This window comes from Pleurodeles waltl, chromosome 9 (genome assembly GCF_031143425.1).
Source record: "Pleurodeles waltl isolate 20211129_DDA chromosome 9, aPleWal1.hap1.20221129, whole genome shotgun sequence".
Lineage (NCBI taxonomy): Eukaryota > Metazoa > Chordata > Amphibia > Caudata > Salamandridae > Pleurodeles > Pleurodeles waltl.
In genome coordinates, this window is record NC_090448.1 from 290,599,641 (window position 1) to 290,620,662 (window position 21,022).

At 43.7% G+C, this 21,022-nt stretch overlaps 1 protein-coding gene across 1 annotated transcript in view; it reads left to right on the top strand.

The window, feature by feature from the left end:
- Positions 1-21,022, top strand: part of RRP9 (ribosomal RNA processing 9, U3 small nucleolar RNA binding protein) — a 220,574-nt gene that overhangs the window by 158,361 nt on the left and 41,191 nt on the right. The window contains exons 12-14 of the mRNA XM_069206752.1: positions 509-654; positions 1,594-1,673; positions 16,943-17,016. Of these exons, the coding sequence (XP_069062853.1) occupies positions 509-654; positions 1,594-1,673; positions 16,943-17,016 (300 nt within the window). The remainder of the gene's footprint in view (positions 1-508; positions 655-1,593; positions 1,674-16,942; positions 17,017-21,022) is intronic.

Sequence of the window (21,022 nt, forward strand, 5' to 3'; positions counted from 1 at the left end):
GCACCAATGATCTTTTATGTATCACATTTCACCTCTAGAGATTGGGTGCTAAAGGTTTTTAAGATATAGCAGTGCTCTACTACCCAATGCATATGGGGCAGGATGCAAACCTTGCACTGCTTTCTTTAATTTCAGATTGACTGATGGGTTGCATGACTACCTTTATGCATAATTCATTGTGCTTAGCTTGTCGTAATGTATTGCCCTTTTTCAAGTTAGCCTGCATTTTGGTGCAAAACTAATAATTCTTTGAAGGAACCGTCTGCCTCCAGAGTGACCCAACCTCATGAGAACACAAATACTTGAGTACCTCCTCTTTGCACAGATTATCTGGCTAGGATCACTCCCTTCTGTAGATGCTTCCTTTGGGCCACAAAGCAATTGTACAGACATAACAGAAATTTTACAACTATTATTGGCAATGGGATTGAGGAGGATAGTAGTTGGATTGCAGTTTTTATTTTCACATGGAAGTTTAGAAATAATGTAAATATTTTCTTGCTTTCAGGACTGTTGCACTCTGGAGTGTTTCAAAAAAGAAGCCTTTAGCCTTGGCACGGAAGGCACATGGAGTCCGTGGCGAGCAGGGCCTGGAGCAGCCTTATTGGATTTCTGCAGTGGCAGCCATGCTGAACAGTGATGTTGTTGCAACAGGTGCTTCCACCTGTGACTTATTCTCCCAGAAAGTTTATGCCCTTCCTCATGCTGCAACAGTACCTCTGGCTTGCTACAGAAAGAGGAGTTTTGCTATCACTGAGACCTTTTACTTTAGGTTCAGATTTGTTACATGACTATCTTCTGCAGTTGGGTTTTGATGTTCATTTGGCCTTAACCTGTCCCTCAGTTGCTTGTTTATTGTTGTGTATATTCATTTTGAGGGTGACTGAAATTTTAGTCTATATAGCAGGGATGTACATCGGTATCCCAGTAAGAACATGAGTGAGTGAGAAGTGATCCTCCTTTTTAGGGGTAGTGAAGTATTTCTTTTTCCTATGTATCAAAAGCTGCAGCTCGTAGTTGCATAATTTCTGTCAAGGTTTAACTTTAGAGATTTACTACCTATTGAATACATAGATGGAGTGCAGTGGGGGTGAGAGATATTCAGTTTTTAATTTTTGTCACCGGTCTCCTTTAGAGTGTGAAGTGTATGGGCTTTTTTTCTTGGTGGAGAGAAAATGGGTCCCTTATTATCCTGTTCCAAGGGAACCTATCCTGTAGGTGTATGTTCTGTTACCTGTTGATTTTCCTTCGGGGGTGAGTGGAATGATCTTCATATGGTGACCTTTTGTGCTTTTTTTAAAATTAGGATATAAGGAGACCTTCCCATTCCATAATGTTCTCTCCCCATCACCTCCCCAGGAAAAGGAGTTCTCTTGTGGGCTTGTGATAGAGCCCTTTCCTTTCCTCTCACTTTTAGGGTACACTTCTTTGAATGGTGATAAGCATCTGCAGACTTTTTGTCCCCATAACAGTATTCCTGGGACTTCACCTGTAGTTCAGGGATGACTCATCTTTGGATGTGGGTGAGGGCTTGATGTCTCTCCTTCGTTGGATTGTTCTAAGAAATTTAATTGTGTTTTTCTTTTTTCCTAGGTTCACACAGTTCTAGCCTGAGGCTCTGGCGCTGCGGCCTTGGCTTTCGGAGCTTACAGACACTATTTGATATCCCATTGGTAAGAGGCAAATGCGCCCACGTTGAAGTTTGTAATGTGGATGGATAAGGATGCTTTTGCTATTTAGATTTAAAGAATGTAGAGATGATTGTGCAAATGGTGTGCACAAGTTTATGATCTTATTAGAGTGTAATGCATCAGAATTCACCTTGCACATTGTGATCTATTTATTAGTATATGTTTGGTATGGAATGCCACAGTGGCACCAGGAATACATTGGCATGCCTCATAGAGAACATGAAGAATACAGAAATGTGAGCGAAAAGTTGATGGGTGTAATTTCTTGAATTTCATCTCAACCACTGGTAGTTAAACTGGCTATTTTCCAGTCAGGCTTCGTTGCCAACTGGGCTATCCCAAGCAAGAACCCATTATCCAACAAATCCTATTTGGTCATTCATCTATATGAACAATCGAGCTCAAACTGCCAGGTCACCGCTGAATGGTAAACAAGCAACCACAGACCTGTTTTTTCCACCACTTAGGTCATGGGAATTCTTAAATTAACCTTAGCTGCTGGTAATTACTCTGGGTTACCTTGTGGTCTGTTTTTTTTTTTTGTCTTAAAATAGTAATCTCTCAAATCGCACGGTAACGTGATGGAAACCATCAACAAAAAATATTTATTTTAATTAATTTTCTGCACCAATTAAGATTGTGTTGAGAACCCAGATTGACATTTAATGAGTTGTTTGGGTTTTGTTTTGTTTTTTGTTTTGCTGTGCATGTGAATTAGTGATTTTGCCCCTCTGGTTTTAGATCACATTGTTCTCAAACGGAGAAAGTTCTTACTTCTGAGGCCACATAATCCACCTGAGGTGGTTAGGAAGTTGGCAGAGTATGTTGGTTTATTTAGATAGATAGCTTTGTGGGAACTTTGGCGCCTCAATTGGAATGCAGTAATTCAGCTGTCTGTAGTTTGGTGACCTGAGCAATTTTTCTCATTGAAGAAATGTCTTCCCTTTGAGTGGAGAACAACTTTAAAAGGAGCAAAATGTTGGTAGTATCCTTTGTGTCCCCATACACTGTTTATCTAAACTGATGTCTAGAATGTGGAGAGTGAATTATGTAATAGAATGTTGATGTGTGGTGTGGAAGCTAGGGCAAGGACAGTGTGAGGGATTCCTAGGTGGTTTGCACTGCTGAATTGTTTTGCTGCTATCTGTGCTTCTTACGTTGGAAAACCTAGTGCTGCTGCTTGTTTGATGCTGCCATTGATGTGCCTCTTAGATGTGTGGTATAGAAGGTTGCACAGCTACTGCTTGTGCTGTTTATGTGGCTCACTCTTCTGTTAGATAATGCAAGAAGAAGTCATTTCCTTTGGTAATCTACTTCAGGGTGAAGTAACTTTTTTGTTATCCAAAACAAAACTCAGTGCTCAGAGTAAATGTAATTCTGTAATAGAATCAGCAGAGTAATCTTCCTAGATTTGATTTAACTTCTTAGCGCTAAAGGCCATTCAAACTGCATCATGAAGGATTTGCCTTGAAGGGACCCAGCACGCTTTGGGAAGCTGGGTAACAAAGCATTTCCACTGAGGGGAGAGCACTAATACCTTGTGCTAGTAGATACTCTTTACGTCTGACAGTCAAAGATCATTCAAGCTATAGATAATGCTGGAGTGATTCTAAGAGTTTCTTGGTTATAACAATGTCACGATAGTATGATTTGGTTCATCCAAGGTACCCTTTTCATGAGTGAAATCTGCAAACTCGACTAACAAGATTAGAAAGGGAGTGAGTCCTGGCTGAGTAAAGCATCCTAGACGCTTTTTACCTGAAGTTGATTAAGAAGAGAAAATTTAGATTTTAATGGATTCAATATAAGAGAAAAAAACGCTCACCCAGTTATCGCTTTCTTGACACAAACATGGTTTGAGGGGGAAGATGCTCTAACATGGCACTGTATATCCTCATCATGTATGTGGATTCTACTGTTATTTTTTCTAAGGGCTTCCACCTTTCAAGTGCTCTTGGTAATACCAATGGTACCTGTACTGAACACATCCGGATTAGAATTTAGGGTGTTTCGCAGGGAGATTTGTATTGCTTTAATGAGGCATTCTTCATGAGAAACATAAGAATTGGGTAAAACAGAAATGCCAGTGTTATTCTCCCAAAAAGTGTAATTTTCACAATTTCTCATAATCTTTAGAAGGAAGTAGAGCTTGGAAACAGGCCTTAAATTCAGAAATAACCAGGGCTTTTTTTTCTTAGATACAAGTGTAGAACATATCTAGCTGGATTTTAGTTAGGAAGCGAAGATTCCTTCTTTTAGTGTCTTGTTCACTTGTTGTTTGTAGAGCAATGTGTTTGTCACAGGATTTGATTAGTGCTGCAAGTACTGGATCTTACATATTTGATTTGGTTGATGCGGTGATTTATTTAGTTTGGTGCAAAGTTAGACGTTTGAATGATGCCTATTTCGTAATGGCTTGTTTCTGTAAATGAGAGTAATATTTACTTATACTGCAAATAGCAATGTTTGCGATGAATCCTCATGAAGTGCTATCACTATCCTTTTAGATAGTGCTCTTTTTTTTAATCACCCTTTGCTGTTATTAAGCTGTTGTGCTGACTATTTATTTTATTGTGTTCTTGGCTTGTTCTGTTGCTTGAGCATCCATTACTTAAACTTTTGTACTGCATTTAATACATTCTTTAAATTCACCTATTTTCTAGTGTTTCTTTTTTTAAAACTGCATTTTCTGAACATTGTTAGGTGCAGCATACTCTGAAATGTTGTCTTGGAGTATGAGGTCGTAAATGGTTCTTTACCTTAACTTTTGATATCACAGCACACCATCTGTATTGGTAACAACATTGCTATTCTCATCAACACAGACTTACAAATGTGATCATATCCCCAGACTGTCCGTGCAGACTTTACTTAATAGACTCACTCTTTTGTAACAAAATGTGAGCACTTTCACCATTACACGTCCATGAGAGTGGAAATGTATGTTCGATGGCATATGTTGCTGCAGATACACATGTTGAGCACAGTCCGCTGCCTGGTGTTGGGCTCGGAGTATTACAAGTTGTTTTTCTTCGAAGAAGTCTTTTTTGGTCACGGGACCGAAGGACTCCTCCCTCTTCGGCTCCATTGCGCATGGGCGTCGACTCCATCTTAGATTGTTTTTTTTCCGCTGTCGGGTTCGGACGTGTTCCTTTTCGCTCCGTGTTTTGGTTCGGAAAGTTAGTCAGAATCTCGGAAGAAAGCGTCGGTATTGTTCCGTTCGGTATCGGGATAGTTAGGTACATCGACACCGATCATCGGAAGACTTAGGGGTAGCTTCGATCCCCCATCGGGGCCTGGTTGGCCCGACTGCGTGTGACGCCGAAGCCGATGGAACGGACCCCGTTCCGTTTCTGCCCAAAATGTCACAGTAAGTATCCTTATACAGATCAGCACTTGGTCTGTAACTTGTGCTTGTCCCCCGAGCACAAGGAGGATACCTGTGAGGCCTGTCGAGCCTTCCGGTCCAGAAAAACACTCCGGGACCGAAGAGCCAGGCGTCTACAAATGGCGTCCACGCCGACAAAACAACGTTTCGACGACGAAGAGGAAACATTCTCGGTTCCGGACTCAGAATCCGGAGACTCCGACGTCGAACAACAAACAGTGAGTAAGACGTCGAAAATAAAGACCATCGAAAAAACAAAAGCCCAGGGGACGCCACTGCCAACAGGCCATGGCTCGACCCATAAAACCGGCGACCCGTCGAAGGCGCCGAAAAAGGGCACGCCCATAGCGAAGACACCCGACTCCGGTCGAGGGACCGCCATGGAGCAACCTCGGAGCTGAGATAGCGGCTCCGAGAAGCAAAAACAAGATGCCGGCACCGAAAAACATCGGCACCGAGACACACTGCCGAAAGCCACAAAAATTCAGTTGGTACCGAAGCCGAAAAAAGATTCTCTCTCGGCGCCGAAAAGTTCCACACCTCCTTCCTACACAGAGGAACAAGGAATAAGTGGCCAGATGCACAGATTTGGACAAGAGCTCCAAAGTGTAGAATCAGACTACACACAAGAGACTGTACATCCAACAAGACACAGGGAAGATATCAACCCTTCCCCCAATAATGAGAAAAAGAAGGATCTGATTTCTCAAGGATGACGCACAACCACAAGCCAAAGTGGTTAAAAAAGTCACGCCTCCGCCCTCTCCACCACAACAGGCATCGCCGGCACAAACTCCGCCACAAATGCACTCACCAGCGCAAACTACTATAAGTCAAGATAATCAGGATCAAGACGCTTGGGACTTATACGACACCCCAGTGCCGGACAATGATCCCGATTCATACCCCACAAAGCCGTCACCGCCAGAGGACAGTACCTCATACTCGCAACTGGTGGCTAGGGCAGCAGAATTCCACAATGTCCAACTGCATTCCGATCCTATAGAGGATGATTTTTTATTTAACACCCTCTCGGCTACACATAGCCAATATCAATGTCTCCCAATGCTACCAGGGATGTTACGGCACGCAAAACAAATTTTTGAAGAGCCCGTAAAATCAAGAGCCATCACCCCAAGGGTGGATAAGAAATATAAACCACCACCCACAGACCCAGTGTTTATTACTTCGCAGTTACCACCTGACTCCGTAGTAGTAGGGGCAGCTCGCAAAAGAGCAAATTCCCATACATCTGGCGACGCCCCACCTCCGGACAAAGAAAGCCGAAAATTTGATGCGGCAGGAAAAAGAGTCGCATCGCAGGCAGCCAACCAATGGCGCATCGCAAATTCTCAAGCGCTGCTAGCCCGATATGACCGCGCACACTGGGATGAGATGCAACTTCTCATAGACCATCTTCCCCAGGAATACCAAAAAAGGGCGCAGCAAATAGTTGAAGAGGGACAAACGATCTCGATCAATCAAATACGCTCTTCAATGGACGCAGCCGATACTGCAGCAAGAACAGTCAACACTGCTGTCACCATAAGGAGACACGCATGGCTCCGCACTTCAGGGTTCAAACCTGAAATCCAGCAGGCTGTCCTTAATATGCCCTTCAACGAAAAACAACTTTTTGGCCTTGAAGTGGACACAGCCATTGAAAAACTTAAAAAGGACACAGACACGGCCAAAGCCATGGGCGCACTCTACTCCCCGCAGAGCAGAGGCTCTTTTAGAAAAACTCCATTTAGAGGGGGGTTTCGTGGCCAACCCACAGACACCACCAGCCAACAAACCAGAACCACACCCTATCAGGGTTCATTCCAAAGGGGAGGTTTCAGGGGATATAGAGGGGGTCAATTCCCAAGGAGTAGGGGAAAATTCCAAACTCCAAAAACACCTCCACCTAAACAGTGACTTTCAAGTCACACAACCCCTTCACTCAACACCAGTGGGGGGAAGACTAAGCCAATTCTACCAATCTTGGCAGCAGATTACAACAGACAATTGGGTACTAGCAATAATCCAACATGGCTATTGCATAGAATTCCACAAATTCCCACCAAACATCCCTCCAAAAACACGCAAAATGTCACTACAACATTTAGAACTTTTAGGACTAGAAGTTCAAGCACTACTGCAAAAGGATGCAATAGAATTAGTACCAGTACAACAAAAAAACACAGGAGTTTACTCCCTGTACTTTCTAATTCCAAAAAAAAAAAAAAACATTAAGACCAATATTAGATCTCAGGACACTAAATACCTACATCATATCGGACCACTTTCACATGGTCACACTACAAGACATCATTCCACTGCTCAAACAGCAAGATTACATGACCACATTAGACCTAAAAGATGCGTACTTTCATATACCGATACATCCTTCTCACAGAAAGTACCTAAGGTTCGTATTCAAAGGAATACATTACCAATTCAAGGTGTTGCCATTCGGAATAACAACTGCACCAAGAGTATTCACAAAATGTCTAGCAGTAGTAGCAGCACATATCAGGAGACAACAAATACATGTGTTTCCTTACCTAGACGATTGGCTAATCAAGACCAACACAGTAAGAAAGTGCACAAACAACACCACATATGTCATACAAACCCTTCACAAACTGGGTTTCTCCATCAACTATACAAAGTCACACCTCGAACCGTGTCAGACACAACAATATCTAGGGGCAACCATCAACACATCAAAAGGAATTGCCACTCCAAGTCCACAAAGAGTTCAAGCATTCCACAAGGTAATAAGTGCTATGTTTCCAAACCAAAAGATACAAGCAAAATTTGTGCTAAAACTTCTAGGCATGATGTCATCATGCATAGCCATTGTCCCAAACGCAAGACTACACATGCGACCCTTACAACAGTGCCTAGCATCACAATGGTCACAAGCACAGGGTCAACTTCTAGATCTGGTGTTGGTAGACCGCCAAACATACCTCTCGCTTCTATGGTGGAACAGCAACAATTTAAACAAAGGGCGGACATTTCAGGACCCAGTGCCTCAATACGTTATAACAGATGCTTCCATGACAGGGTGGGGAGCACACCTCAATCACCACAGCATTCAAGGACAATGGGACGTACACCAAACAAAATTTCATATAAATTACCTAGAACTGTTAGCAGTATTTCTAGCGTTAAAAGCCTTTCAACCCATAATAACACACAAATACATTCTTGTCAAAACAGACAACATGACAACAATGTATTATTTAAACAAACAAGGAGGAACACACTCAACACAATTGTGTCTCCTAACACAAAAAATATGGCAGTGGGCGATTCACAACCACATTCACCTAATAGCACAATTTATTCCAGGGATCCAAAACCAACTAGCAGACAACCTTTCGCGAGATCACCAACAAGTCCACGAATGGGAAATTCACCCCCAAGTTCTGAACAATTACTTTCAAATTTGGGGAACACCCCAGATAGATTTGTTCGCAACAAAAGAAAACGCAAAATGCCAAAACTTCGCATCCAGGTACCCACACCGCGAATCATAAGGCAATGCTCTATGGATGAGTTGGTCAGGGATATTTGCATACGCTTTTCCCCCTCTCCCTCTCCTTCCATATCTAGTAAACAAATTGAGTCAAAACCAACTCAAACTCATACTGATAGCACCCACATGGGCAAGACAACCTTGGTATACAACTCTACTAGACCTTTCACTAGTACCGCATGTCAAACTACCCAACAGACCAGATCTGTTAACACAACACAAACAACAGATCAGGCATCCAAACCCAGCATCATTGAATCTAGCAATTTGGCTCCTGAAATCCTAGAATTCGGACACTTAGACCTCACACAAGAATGTATGGAGGTCATAAAACAAGCTAGAAAAGCTTCCACTAGACACTGCTATGCATCTAAGTGGAAAAGATTTGTTTGCTACTGCCATACCAATCAAATCCAACCATTGCATGACTCTACAAAAGACATAGTGGGATACTTACTACATTTGCAAAAAGCAACCCTCGCTTTTTCATCTATAAAAATACACCTCGCAGCAATATCTGCTTACCTACAAACTACTCATTCATCGTCTCTATTTAGAATACCAGTTATTAAAGCATTCATGGAAGGGCTAAAAAGAATTATACCACCAAGAACACCACCAGTTCCTTCATGGAACCTTAACATCGTCTTAACAAGACTCATGGGTCCACCTTTTGAACCCATGCATTCCTGTGAAATGCAATATTTAACGTGGAAAGTCGCATTTCTCATTGCAATCACATCCCTCAGAAGAGTAAGTGAAATACAGGCATTTACCATACAAGAACCATTTATTCAAATACACAAAAATAAAATAGTTCTAAGAACAAATCCAAAATTTCTACCTAAAGTAATCTCACCATTCCATTTAAATCAAACAGTAGAATTACCAGTGTTCTTCCCACAGCCAGATTCCGTGGCTGAAAGGGCACTACATACATTAGACATCAAAAGAGCACTAATGTACTACATTGACAGAACAAAGTTAATCAGGAAAACAAATCAACTGTTCATAGCTTTTCAAAAACCACACATAGGAAATCCAATCTCTAAACAAGGCATTGCTAGATGGATAGTCAGATGTATTCAAACATGCTATCTTAAAGCCAAGAGAGAATTGCCTATTACACCAAAGGCACACTCAACCAGAAAGAAAGGTGCTACAATGGCCTTTCTAGGAAACATTCCTATGAGCGAAATATGTAAGGCTGCAACCTGGTCTACGCCTCATACATTTACTAAACACTACTGTGTAGATGTACTAAATGCACAACAAGCTACAGTGGGCCAAGCTGTACTAAGAACATTATTCCAAACTACTTCAACTCCTACAGGCTAAACCACCGCTTTTAGGGGAGGTAACTGCTTTATAGTCTATGCTCAACATGTGTATCTGCAGCAACATATGCCATCGAACTGAAAATGTCACTTACCCAGTGTACATCTGTTCGTGGCATTAGTCGCTGCAGATTCACATGTGCCCTCCCGCCTCCCCGGGAAGCCTGTAGCCGTTTAGAAGTAAATCTTAAATCTTAAACATTTGTACATTTGTAAATAATTATTATAAACTTTTTATGTACATACGTATTCACTCCATTGCATGGGCACTATTTATAGCAAACAACTCCAGCCTCACCCTCTGCGGGGAAAACAATCTAAGATGGAGTCGACGCCCATGCGCAATGGAGCCGAAGAGGGAGGAGTCCTTCGGTCCCGTGACCAAAAAAGACTTCTTCGAAGAAAAACAACTTGTAATACTCCGAGCCCAACACCAGGCAGCGGACTGTGCTCAACATGTGAATCTGCAGCGACTAATGCCACGAACAGATGTACACTGGGTAAGTGACATTTTCATTTTCGCCCATGTGACCATTAAATATATATCTCAGTTTAAGGCTTATTAAAAACCTCCCCATTTTGATAAGTGTTGAGACAGTAATGTCTCCTGCGTTGTGAAAAGGGCATGTACCAAGGTCCTGAGTGCCCGACTGCATATGAGTAATTTATTCTGACTTTTATTTTCGACCCTGACATCACACTATCTTAGGATGTTTTGCAGAGGCCTATTCCTGTCAGTGAGAGGTCCAGGTACCTGTCCTGTGCCTTCTAGAGGAGCAACAAGCGTGCCCTTATAGTGGAATCAATTGCTGTCCTGGGTGTTAAATGATAACAGTGGTGGTTGTTACCATGTTTGTGGTTTGTAGTGACCAGAACTTTATCTGTCAGTGAGGGTATGGCTTACTGACCCATCTTGTGTAAAGTTCTGCTATTAGGTGTAACCCAAAACCTTACACGACATCCTTATGTGTATGTGAAGTTTGTGTTGAGTATGCATGTAGTACATATGTGGAAATACTACTCCATCGGTGTGACAGTCTGAGTACTGAAGCTAGTGGATTCTATTTTGGATGCTCCTCTACACGGTACAAAACAGTGGATGAAGACAGTACAAGTGTTTTGCCTCCATTCATATGACTGGGTTGCAGAGACTGGGGTTTCCTTTAGAAATTCCATGCAAACTTTGTTAGCAAGGGATTGCTGATCAGCTTTTCCTGATCACTGCTATTCAATAAGTGGTATAGGCTAAGAGTGGGACTGCATTTTCTGTTCATGGTGGGAAATTTCTATGCGAGGTCTACCCTTTAATCTCTGCCTGATTACTGTTTTTGAAAAGCTGATAACAGCCAGCTACATAAACCTCATACTTCATTGTGTCCATTTGGTAGGTTCTCCGGCTTGGAGGCAGCCTTAATGCTACCTACTGAGAGTTAGCACTTTACATAAAGACTGTGTCTGAAGAGCAGTCCGAGAAGCACACTTGAAAAGAAAATCAACCCATCAGGTTCTGAAGTTTGATAAAGTGGATCAACAACCCAGTTTGGAAAATGTGGTTAAATGTTGGATCCAAACCACTGGACTTTGAGTCAATCCTAAGTTTTTTGATCGATAAGGGGAGTACTCTGCTGAATAGTTTAAGACCTGCTGCACAGACCACACTTTCTCCTATAGGTGAGGGGACTTCACCTTAAGCCTGCAGTTTCTGCTGAAGGAGCTTGAGGTCTTTCTGGGTAGAAGCGTACATGCCTTCCAACTGAGAGATGGAAATAGTGTGCCTTGCCCTGCGGGAAAACAGACTGTCAAATGGAAGCAAAGTGTCTTTCCGTTGTATGGATAATGAAAAGAAGGAAGAACGTTTCAGACAGTGAAGCCAGAAGCGACTCCTACCTGAAAACTGCCCCAAAGACTGCACCAAATGAAGCATGGTAGTGTTCCTTGCCCGCCACTATTGACCAGTACTTCTGCTTCCAGAAAACCAAGAAGACTTGTTGCCTCTTTCCAAGCCTGTCAGTCTGGGAAGCTATCACTGCGGTTAGACTGAGCAGCCTGGGAGCTGCACATTGCTTTTGTAGGGCTGATTGACTAGGGAGGTCCTAACTATGTTGCACTGTGAGTTTGTTTGGCCTGAGAAAGCTGTGCCTGACACTGCCTCAGGAGCTTGATCATTTGTGGAGACAGCAACTGCTGGAGAGGGCTGCCATGATCCAGAGACATTCTCTTGAAAGAGAGGGCACAGCAAAAACCAAATGTGAGGGCTGCTCCGGTCTCTTCAATTGACCTATGAGTACTGGCGTGCAGGAGTCGTGAAGTAATTGAGGGATAGCACGGGAGAATAGCCAGCCTATCACACCCACTCTTTTATTCACTTGCTGAGTTGACCTAAAAAAAGGAGGGTCAAAGAAGTGACCACCTGATCTGCAAACACTTGTTCTCTCGGGAGGATTCTTCCTGGGAAATTAACGTTTACTACTTCCTCTTGCAATCTAAGGCTGTTATTGTCAGCAGGTTCTAGGGAGGTTGTACACATAGGAGATATTTATTTGACTTTTGGATTTCCTTTAACCCCTTCGCTGCCAGGCCTTTTCCCCCTCCTGTGCCAGGGCTTTTTTTGCCTATTTGGGGCAGTTCGTGCTTAGGCCCTCATAACTTTTTGTCCACATAAGCTAACCAAGCCAAATTTGCGTCCTTTTTTTCCAAAATCCTAGGGATTCTAGAGGTACCCAGACTTTGTGGGTTCCCCTGAAGGAGGCCAAGAAATTAGTCAAAATACAGTGAAAATTTCGTTTTTTTCAAACAAATGGGAAAAAGTGGCTGCAGAAGAAGGCTTGTGGTTTTTCCCCTGAAAATGGCATCAACAAAGGGTTTGCGGTGCTAAACTGAGCAGCTTCCCAGCTTTCAGGAACAGGCAGACTTGAATCCGAAAACCCAATTTTTCAACACAATTTTGGCATTTTACTGGGACATACCCCATTTATGCAATTTTTTGTGCTTTCAGCCTCCTTCCAGTCAGTGACAGAAATGGGCATGAAACCAATGCTGGATCCCAGACACCTAAACATTTCTGAAAAGTAGACACAATTCTGAATTCAGCAAGGGGTCATTTGTGTAGATCCTACAAGGGATTCCTACAGAAAATAACAACTGAAAAAGAAATATATTGAAATTGAGGTGAAAAAAACATAAATTTTTCTCTACGTTTTACTCTGTAACTTTTCCCTGCAATGTCAGATTATCGAAAGCAATATACCGTTCCGTCTGCTGGACTCCTCTGGTTGCGGGCATATATAGGGCTTGTAGGTTCATCAAGAACCCTAGGTACCCAGAGCCAATAAATGAGCTGCACCCTGCAGTGCGTTTTCATTCTATACCGGGTATACAGCAATTCATTTGCTGAAATTTAAAGAGTAAAAAATAGCTATCAAGAAAACCTTTGTATTTCCAAAAAGGGCACAAGATAAGGTGTTGAGGAGCAGTGGTTATTTGCACATCTCTGAATTCCGGGGTGACCATACTAGCATGTGAATTACAGGGCATTTCTCAAATAGATGTCTTTTTTACACACTCTCCTATATTTGGAAGGAAAAAATGTAGAGAAAGACAAGGGGCAATAACACTTGTTTTGCTAATCTATGTTCCCCCAAGTCTCCCGATAAAAATGATACCTCAATTGTGTGGGTAGGCCTAGCGCCCGTGACAGGAAACGCCCCAAAGCGCAACGTGGACACATCCAAATTTTTGAAAGAAAACAGAGGTGTTTTTTGCAAAGTACCTACCTGTAGATTTTGGCCTCTAGATCAGCCGGCACCTAGGGAAACATACCAAACCTGTGCATTTCTGAAAACTAGAGACTTAGGGGAATCCAAGATGGGGTGACTTGTAGGGCTCGGACCAGAATCCTTTGCAAACCTCAAAATTTGGCTAAAAAAAACACATGTTCCTCATTTCGGTGACAGAAAGTTCTGTAATATGAGAGGAGCCACACATTTCCTTCCACCCTGCGTTCCCCCAAGTCTCCCGATAAAAATGGTACCTCACTTGTGTGGGTAGGCCTAGCGCCCACGAAAGGAAATGGCCCAAAACACAACGTGGACACAACATATTTTTTCACAGAAAACAGAGGTGTTTTTTGCAAAGTGCCTACCTGTGGAGTTTGGCCTCTAGCTCAGCCGGCCCCGGGGGGGGGCAGAAATGCCGTAAAATAAATTTGATCCCCCCCCCCCCCCCCCCCCCCCCTTGCCCGGGAGCGACCCTTGCCTACAGGGTCGCTCCCCCTGCGTGACATTGGCACCAAAAAAACAAATCCCCGGTGCCTAGTGGTTTCTGCCCCCTTGGGGGCAGATTGACCTAAAATCGGCCAATCTGCCCCCAAGTTTCCGTGTGCCTTGGACGAGGGCACAGAACCGGTTAAAATAGTTTTTCAGATATTAACGTTTATCAACAGATTTCCACTTGTTTCTACTTCATGTGGTTGCCATCCCAATAAACGTTTGGTGTTACCGGAAGCATGAAGACCTGGAAATAAGTTCTTTTGACTTCATCCCTCAGTGCTTTTGTTAGCGGATTTAACAAGTATTCATTTGTCTCAAGCAGATCTTTAGGTTAAAGTTAGTTGTGTTCTTCAAAGAAGAAAAAAAAAAAACATTTTTTTTAACTAGTGATGGAGCAGCAGGCTAGTTGCATGTCTAACACCAGCATTATTCAGATCAACTGAAAATAAGGCAGCTGACTTTGGTCAACCCTCAATTCTTCTTCTGAGTCCACTCAAATGCAATTTAATTCATCAATATAATTGCATTGAATAAGATGAAGCTTGTTTATGTATGATTCAAATAGCATCCTGAATAAAACCAGTCATTCTAGCCGACTCTTGACAAGAAAAGATGCAGTTTTTCATTGAGCGTTCAAGGATGCTACTTTCTCGGACCTCAGGTGGAGCCTCAATTAAAGAATGGTCAGAGACAATTATTGTTTCAGTAAGCTTCTTACACATATCTATTTAGGCAGTATTTTGCGAGTCGGTATTAATTCAAAGGTAGCCTAGTATAATATTTTACAACAGTGGTTCCCAACCTGTGGTCCGGGGACCCCTGGGGCGGTCCGCGAAGCCTGTTCAGGGGGTCCGCAACTGCTTAGAAAATTAACTAATATTAACAGATTAGATTCATAGCTTTTAGAAATGACTCAATGGAGGGTCCCCAGATTCCAGTAAAGATTCAGTGGGTGTCCCCGGGGTCCACAGAAGTCAAAAGGTTGGGAACCACTGTTCTACAAGACTGGCCCCATAATTGCACTGGTGAGAAATACAGTATGCCGCAGGTAAAAAGTTTTTTTATCATTTCATAGATGCATTTACTCGCACCTGTGCTCTGGAATTTAAAAATATTTCTGCAGATGATTAACTTTTTCACCCTCCTCTTCCAGCTCTCCACGCCCCATTTTTCTTTCTCCTTGCACTTAAGTTACCTACTGCATAAAGTGCTGGAGTATCCCTAAATATGAGATTGTCCCACCGGTTGACCCTGACATTGACAGGTCCACTTGTAGGTTTGGGATAGTGCCAACCAGGATCTCGAGGGGGGGCTTCTGTGAACAGGTTAGGCATGTAGACCATGACTAGGCCACCAAAGAAAACCTGGTGTTGGGCACCACTGACAAAAGAATGTCATGTTAGGATTTTATGGTATGAAGACCCATTATAGAAATCATCTTTATTAGGTGGTGGTGGTGGAGTTGGGGGGGGTAGCATTAGGGTTTTCTGTAGTGCATGCAGTGTACAGGTGTTGGTAATATTGCAGATACGCTGTGGCTATATCAGCACTGTCCGTCACAGACCCCGGCCCCCCTACCCCCCCTCCTTTTTGGGTTCCGTCACATTCGTATTATGAATATTGAGGCGTAGTAACCCGGCCAGTGTGCAACTCGGTCTCTCACCTTCACCATATCTGTGTGTGCTTCCATACTTCCAGAGGTAGGCTACTTCTCTGGCTGCTAGTTCTCTGAACTCCTCCAGAAGAACAGAGATAGGCGCCATGGCTCCCTCTACTGGATTCTCAATCAGTGTCCAACACTGCCTGCTGTACATGGGCCATATTGCTGTGAATGCTCTTAAGGATGCCTGAGTATTTAGCAATGCATACACCGCAAATTTAGGCCTTAGAGCAGTGGTTACCACCCTGTGTCCCGCGACTGCTTCGAAAATTAAATAATATTAACAGATTAGGTCGACAGCTTTCAGTAGTGACTCAGTGGAGGGTCCCTGAATTCCAGTAATGAATTAGTAGGGATCTCCGGGGCTTCCAGTAATGATTAAGTGGGGGTCACATAAGTCAAAAGCTTGGGAACCACTGTTCTGCAAGACTGGCCCCATAATTGCACTGGCGAGAAATACAGTATGCCGCAGGTAAAAATATCTATCCTTTCATAAATGCATTTAAGCTGCATCTGTGCTCGAATTTAAAAACATTTCTGCAGATCATTAACTTACACTCCCTCCTGTTCCCGCCCTCCATGCCCCATTTTTCTTTCCCCTTGCACTCAAGCTGCCTACTGCAGGAATTGCTGGAGTATGCCTTAATAGGAGATTGTCCCACCGGTTGACCTGACATTGACAGGTGCACTTGTATGCTTGTGGTAGTGGGAACCAGGATCTCGAGGGGGGCTTCTGTGAACAGGTTAGGCATGTAGACCATGTCTAGACCACCAAAGAAAACCTGGTGTTTATGGCCTCACTGTCGAAAGAATGTCCTGTGTGGATTTTATGCCGTAAAGACCAATTATAGAAAACCTCTTTATTAGGTGGTGGGGGATGTTTTTTGTGTGTGGTGTGTGGCACCCTTCTTGGTTTATATAAATTACTATTGGCCAACATGTCATTTTGTGTAGTTTTTATGCATAGCGAATTGTGCATTGGGGTTTACTCCCTATTCCAATCTAATGCTACTTTTGGACCTTTCTGTAAGATGTAATTTTCATTTGTATTTGATTTCTCTGGCAGGTTGGCTTTGTGAATAGTTTGAAGTTTTCCAATGCTGGTGATTTCCTGGTTGTAGGTGTCGGACAAGAGCACAGGTAAATTATGTTTGAGTCATACAGTCTTGTGACGCCTTTTGCGTGAAGACCACAGGTGCATCAGTTAAAATCCTCTTGGTTCAGCAACAAAAGTTCATAAAATGAAACACAATAGATGTTAAATTATAAGGGAATACTGACAACGTGTGAGCTGTTTTTCAAAGTTGTTGAACGCATCATCAGTCCTATGACATAGCTTGCTCAGAGTGCCCCTTTTGGTGCTTCGTGTCGGCCTACTTTGGCTACGAGGTGATTGCCAACCCGTTTGGTCAGTTATTATATCCTCAAAATCTTTAGCTGTGTTTGAGGAGTGCAGTATCTGCATTTGTGCGGTGTGAATTCAATTTGTATTTTCCAACCAAACGAGAAAATTATTATGCTTGGGTTGATGAAGCTAAACAAACACAAACATCTTAAGGTTTACACACAAATTGGAAGAAAGTAAGTTTATTTATGTATTGCAGTTTGTACTACAGTCACAATAAGACAACGTTTATAATCCACTACTAATTCATTTTTGATGGCTGAGAAGAGAAATGTTGACTGCTAGTTGTGCTTTTAAGACTCTGTTTTGCACAGTTGTCGTGAACCCTGCATTTAAAATATTCCTCTGTTTTTGTCCTACTTTGTGTTTGTGCCTGAAAGCGCTATAGCAGCCTACATTTAATATTTCATTTCTTACTTTCAGTTTTTGCACTCTTTTCTCCCATCTCTCCTTCTGCTCCTCTAGCCTCCTTCCAATGTTTGAGTGCTATGTTAACAGTATACAAAATACAGAAAGAAATGAATGTAGAATTTGCTGCACGTTTCCTAGTCAGAAATTTCACCTTGCCCACCTGATGCATGCATGAACTCTTCTGTTCTTTCTTGGGCCAATAAAATTGTCTGGCTGCTTGAAACTGCGCTTTAGGGCCCCCCGCCAGTGGTCCGTTGTTGCTGGCTATTGAGTTTTTTTGGTTGATTTTCACTCTCAATGGATGCCACTGTCATTTTTATAGTACCGTTAACCCTTTCTAAAGAATGTACGATTTGAGCCACTACCCCTTTGGCCATCTTGCTCATGTCTGGTCTTTTCTTCTCGGTTCCGCTCATCTCTTCTAAAAGTTTACTCCTATTTGCTCTCTTGCTTCTTTAACTCTGCTTTGACAGCTAAAGCCCTAACTTAATCTGGCGCTCGCTATAAAATGCCTGAGTCAAACTAGGCTACTGCCACACTTTTGTTTCTTGACAAGACAAATGCATCAAGAAGTCAATTACATCGTATAGTGAAACTGCCCAGTAGAGATCACTGTTGGCTTTAGAGTGAGGCAGAGAGCAAAGGAAATTCGACAGGCATCTGGGCTACCTGTTTGTTATCAACAGACTTTCTCCCCCCTCTCCCCACCATGACATACCTATAGATATGAGTACCAGCAATTGACCGTAATGAAGTGTGTATTTACTATTCTACCTCCATGGGCGCTTTGATAGTAGCAATGGTTCTAAAGCAGACAGAGGGATATATAACTGCACTTTTACTTTACTCGCTCTAAACTACCTATACACACTACGGGGACCGGTCCTCCTAACGCGCCTGTCCTCACAAAGATAGTGGTTGTCTGGAACTGACAGTGTTTGTCCTCACAGCGAGGCACTCTCTCTCCCCTGTCCCCCTCCCCTCCTGCAGCCCCAAAGAAACAACCAGCAAAAAATAAAACCCATATACTGGCTCCAGTTTCTTTGGTTCAAACATATAGGTGGCTATGAAGCATGCCCCTCATAAGATGCAAATACGGTTATACAGCTGTCATATCCCCACCGACTGGAGTCACATGAGAGAATGGAGCTAAGTAGATGTTTCATTACCCAGTATCTTCAGTAACCAGTCTCGCCAGACAACATCCGTGAACTTCAATATAGTGATCAACAATGTATCAAGTGACACTTGATTCCAGCATTTAAATCAAGAAAAGTCATTAAAACCCTTATATGGAAAAGGCCAAGCAAATTAGGAAGCACTGGCAGCACCCAAGGGTTGCACATAGAAAGACTTACCAAAGAGGACTTGGAAAGGGGGCACAGGATAAGTCTAAAGGCCCATGGCATTTAACATGACTTTTCTTCTGGAAGTCTTTGCATGGATCACAGAGGATGAAAAATGCAGCAATTTATCTGGCATAGTGGACCATTATTCACCAGTTCTGCGTTGTTACAATTTGACAGGGTGAGACTGGGAGAACAGTTTCTGTTCAGGTAGGTCAGGGGGTGCTACACGCTAAGCTTCTGCCCATTTAATGCCCATCCAGTAGCAGCCTGCCATTGAAAAAACTTTAGAGGGGCCTCAGACTGAGACAGAGCCCCCCGGCACCCCTCCACCCCCAACTCTGCGCTGGGGCTACTTCATTGGGCTCAAGACGATCTATGGGGTCTATGGCGTGACAATTCCTGATCCGCACATCAGGACCGCGAAAGGGAGCGAACAAGATGGTGGCTGCTGCTTACCGTGAGCACTGGTAATCATCATACCTATGCCCTAGAGCGAGGCAGACTGGGAGAGAAGGCATGCAGGACTGAGGAGTACAGGGCCCTGGGGGAAGCTCTGTGTCCCGACGTTGCTGATTGAGAGAGTTTCGGCGCACACTGGCACTTAAGTGAGTTACTGGAAGCGGTGTAAGTGCCGACGGACATCCTTGCCCTCCCTGAGCGCAGCAGCCTTGACGCTAGGGACCCTGAAAAGGGCTTCATCGCACAAGGACTCTGCCTCTCCTGCATCTTAGGCTCGGAGAGGATAGCAGGGGCGTGCACCTGCCACTTAAGTCCCTGAAAGACACTGCAAGACGGTTTAGAAGACTCATTACAACGCAAAACAATCAATCATGGATTTGAAAGTGTGGCTTATCACCCATAGGTTCTCAAGGTGCTGAATGTAGGTGTGGTGCGCAGTCGAAGAGCCAGGTCTTGAGGTCCTTCCTGAACTGCTTCAGTGACTCGGTCTGTCTGAGCTTGAGGGGTAGTGTGTTCCATGTCTGGGTTTCCAGGTAGGATATGGATTTAACTCCTGCTGTACTTTTCTGGATCTTTGGGACGGCTGCAAGGGCGAGCTGGATGGAACGGAGACATCTGATGGGTACGTAGAAGCTGAGGCGGTGATTGAGGAATGCCGGTCCTATATTGTGTAGTGCCTTGAAGGTGTGGATCAGTAATTTGTATGTGATGCCATTGTTGACTGGGAGCCAGTGTAGCTGTGTCGGGGGATGTCCAGGATGAGTCTGGCTGCTTCAGTTTGGGCTCTTTGTTGTCTCGATTGAAGTTTCTTGGTGATGCTGGCATAGAGTGTAGTGCCATAGTCCAGTTTGTTGGTGATGTGTGTTGGTGACTCTTCCTCGTGTCAAGGGAATCATTTGAAAATCTTGAGATGGACAAAGGGTGTAGAAGCTTAAGAAGAGACTACGTTAACTTGACGGTTCATCGATAGAGGGGAGTCTAGGGTGATGCCCAGGTTGCACGCATGGTCAGTGTGGGTGAGGGAGCTACCCAAAGGGGTGGGCCACCAGGAGTCATTCCAGGCAGAAGGGGTGAAGCCGGTCATGAGGATCTCTGTCTTGTCTGAGTTGAGCTTGAGGCAGCTGGCCTCCATACATGCGGTGACTGCTCTCATCCTGTTGTGGAAATTACTCTTGGCTTGAGCAGAGTCCTCAGACAGAGAGGATCAGTTGGGTGTCGTTGGTGTAGGAGGCTATGTTTAGCTTGTGTTTGCTGGTCTTGGTGAGCAGGCCAAGTAGACGTTGAAAAGCGTCGGGCTGCGTGAGGACCCTTGGGGCGCTCCGCAGCAAGTGTTTTTTGTTGTAACATGAACGCTGGTAGTCTGACCCTCTGTGTTCTTTCGGTGAGGAAGGACCTGATCCAGTTCAGGGCTTTGTCTCAGATACCGGCATTGTGCAGTCTGTCGCAGAGTGTGGAGTGGGAGACGGTATCAAATGCGGCAGAGAGGTGGAGAAGATTGAGGGCGGCAGTGCCTCCTCAGTCC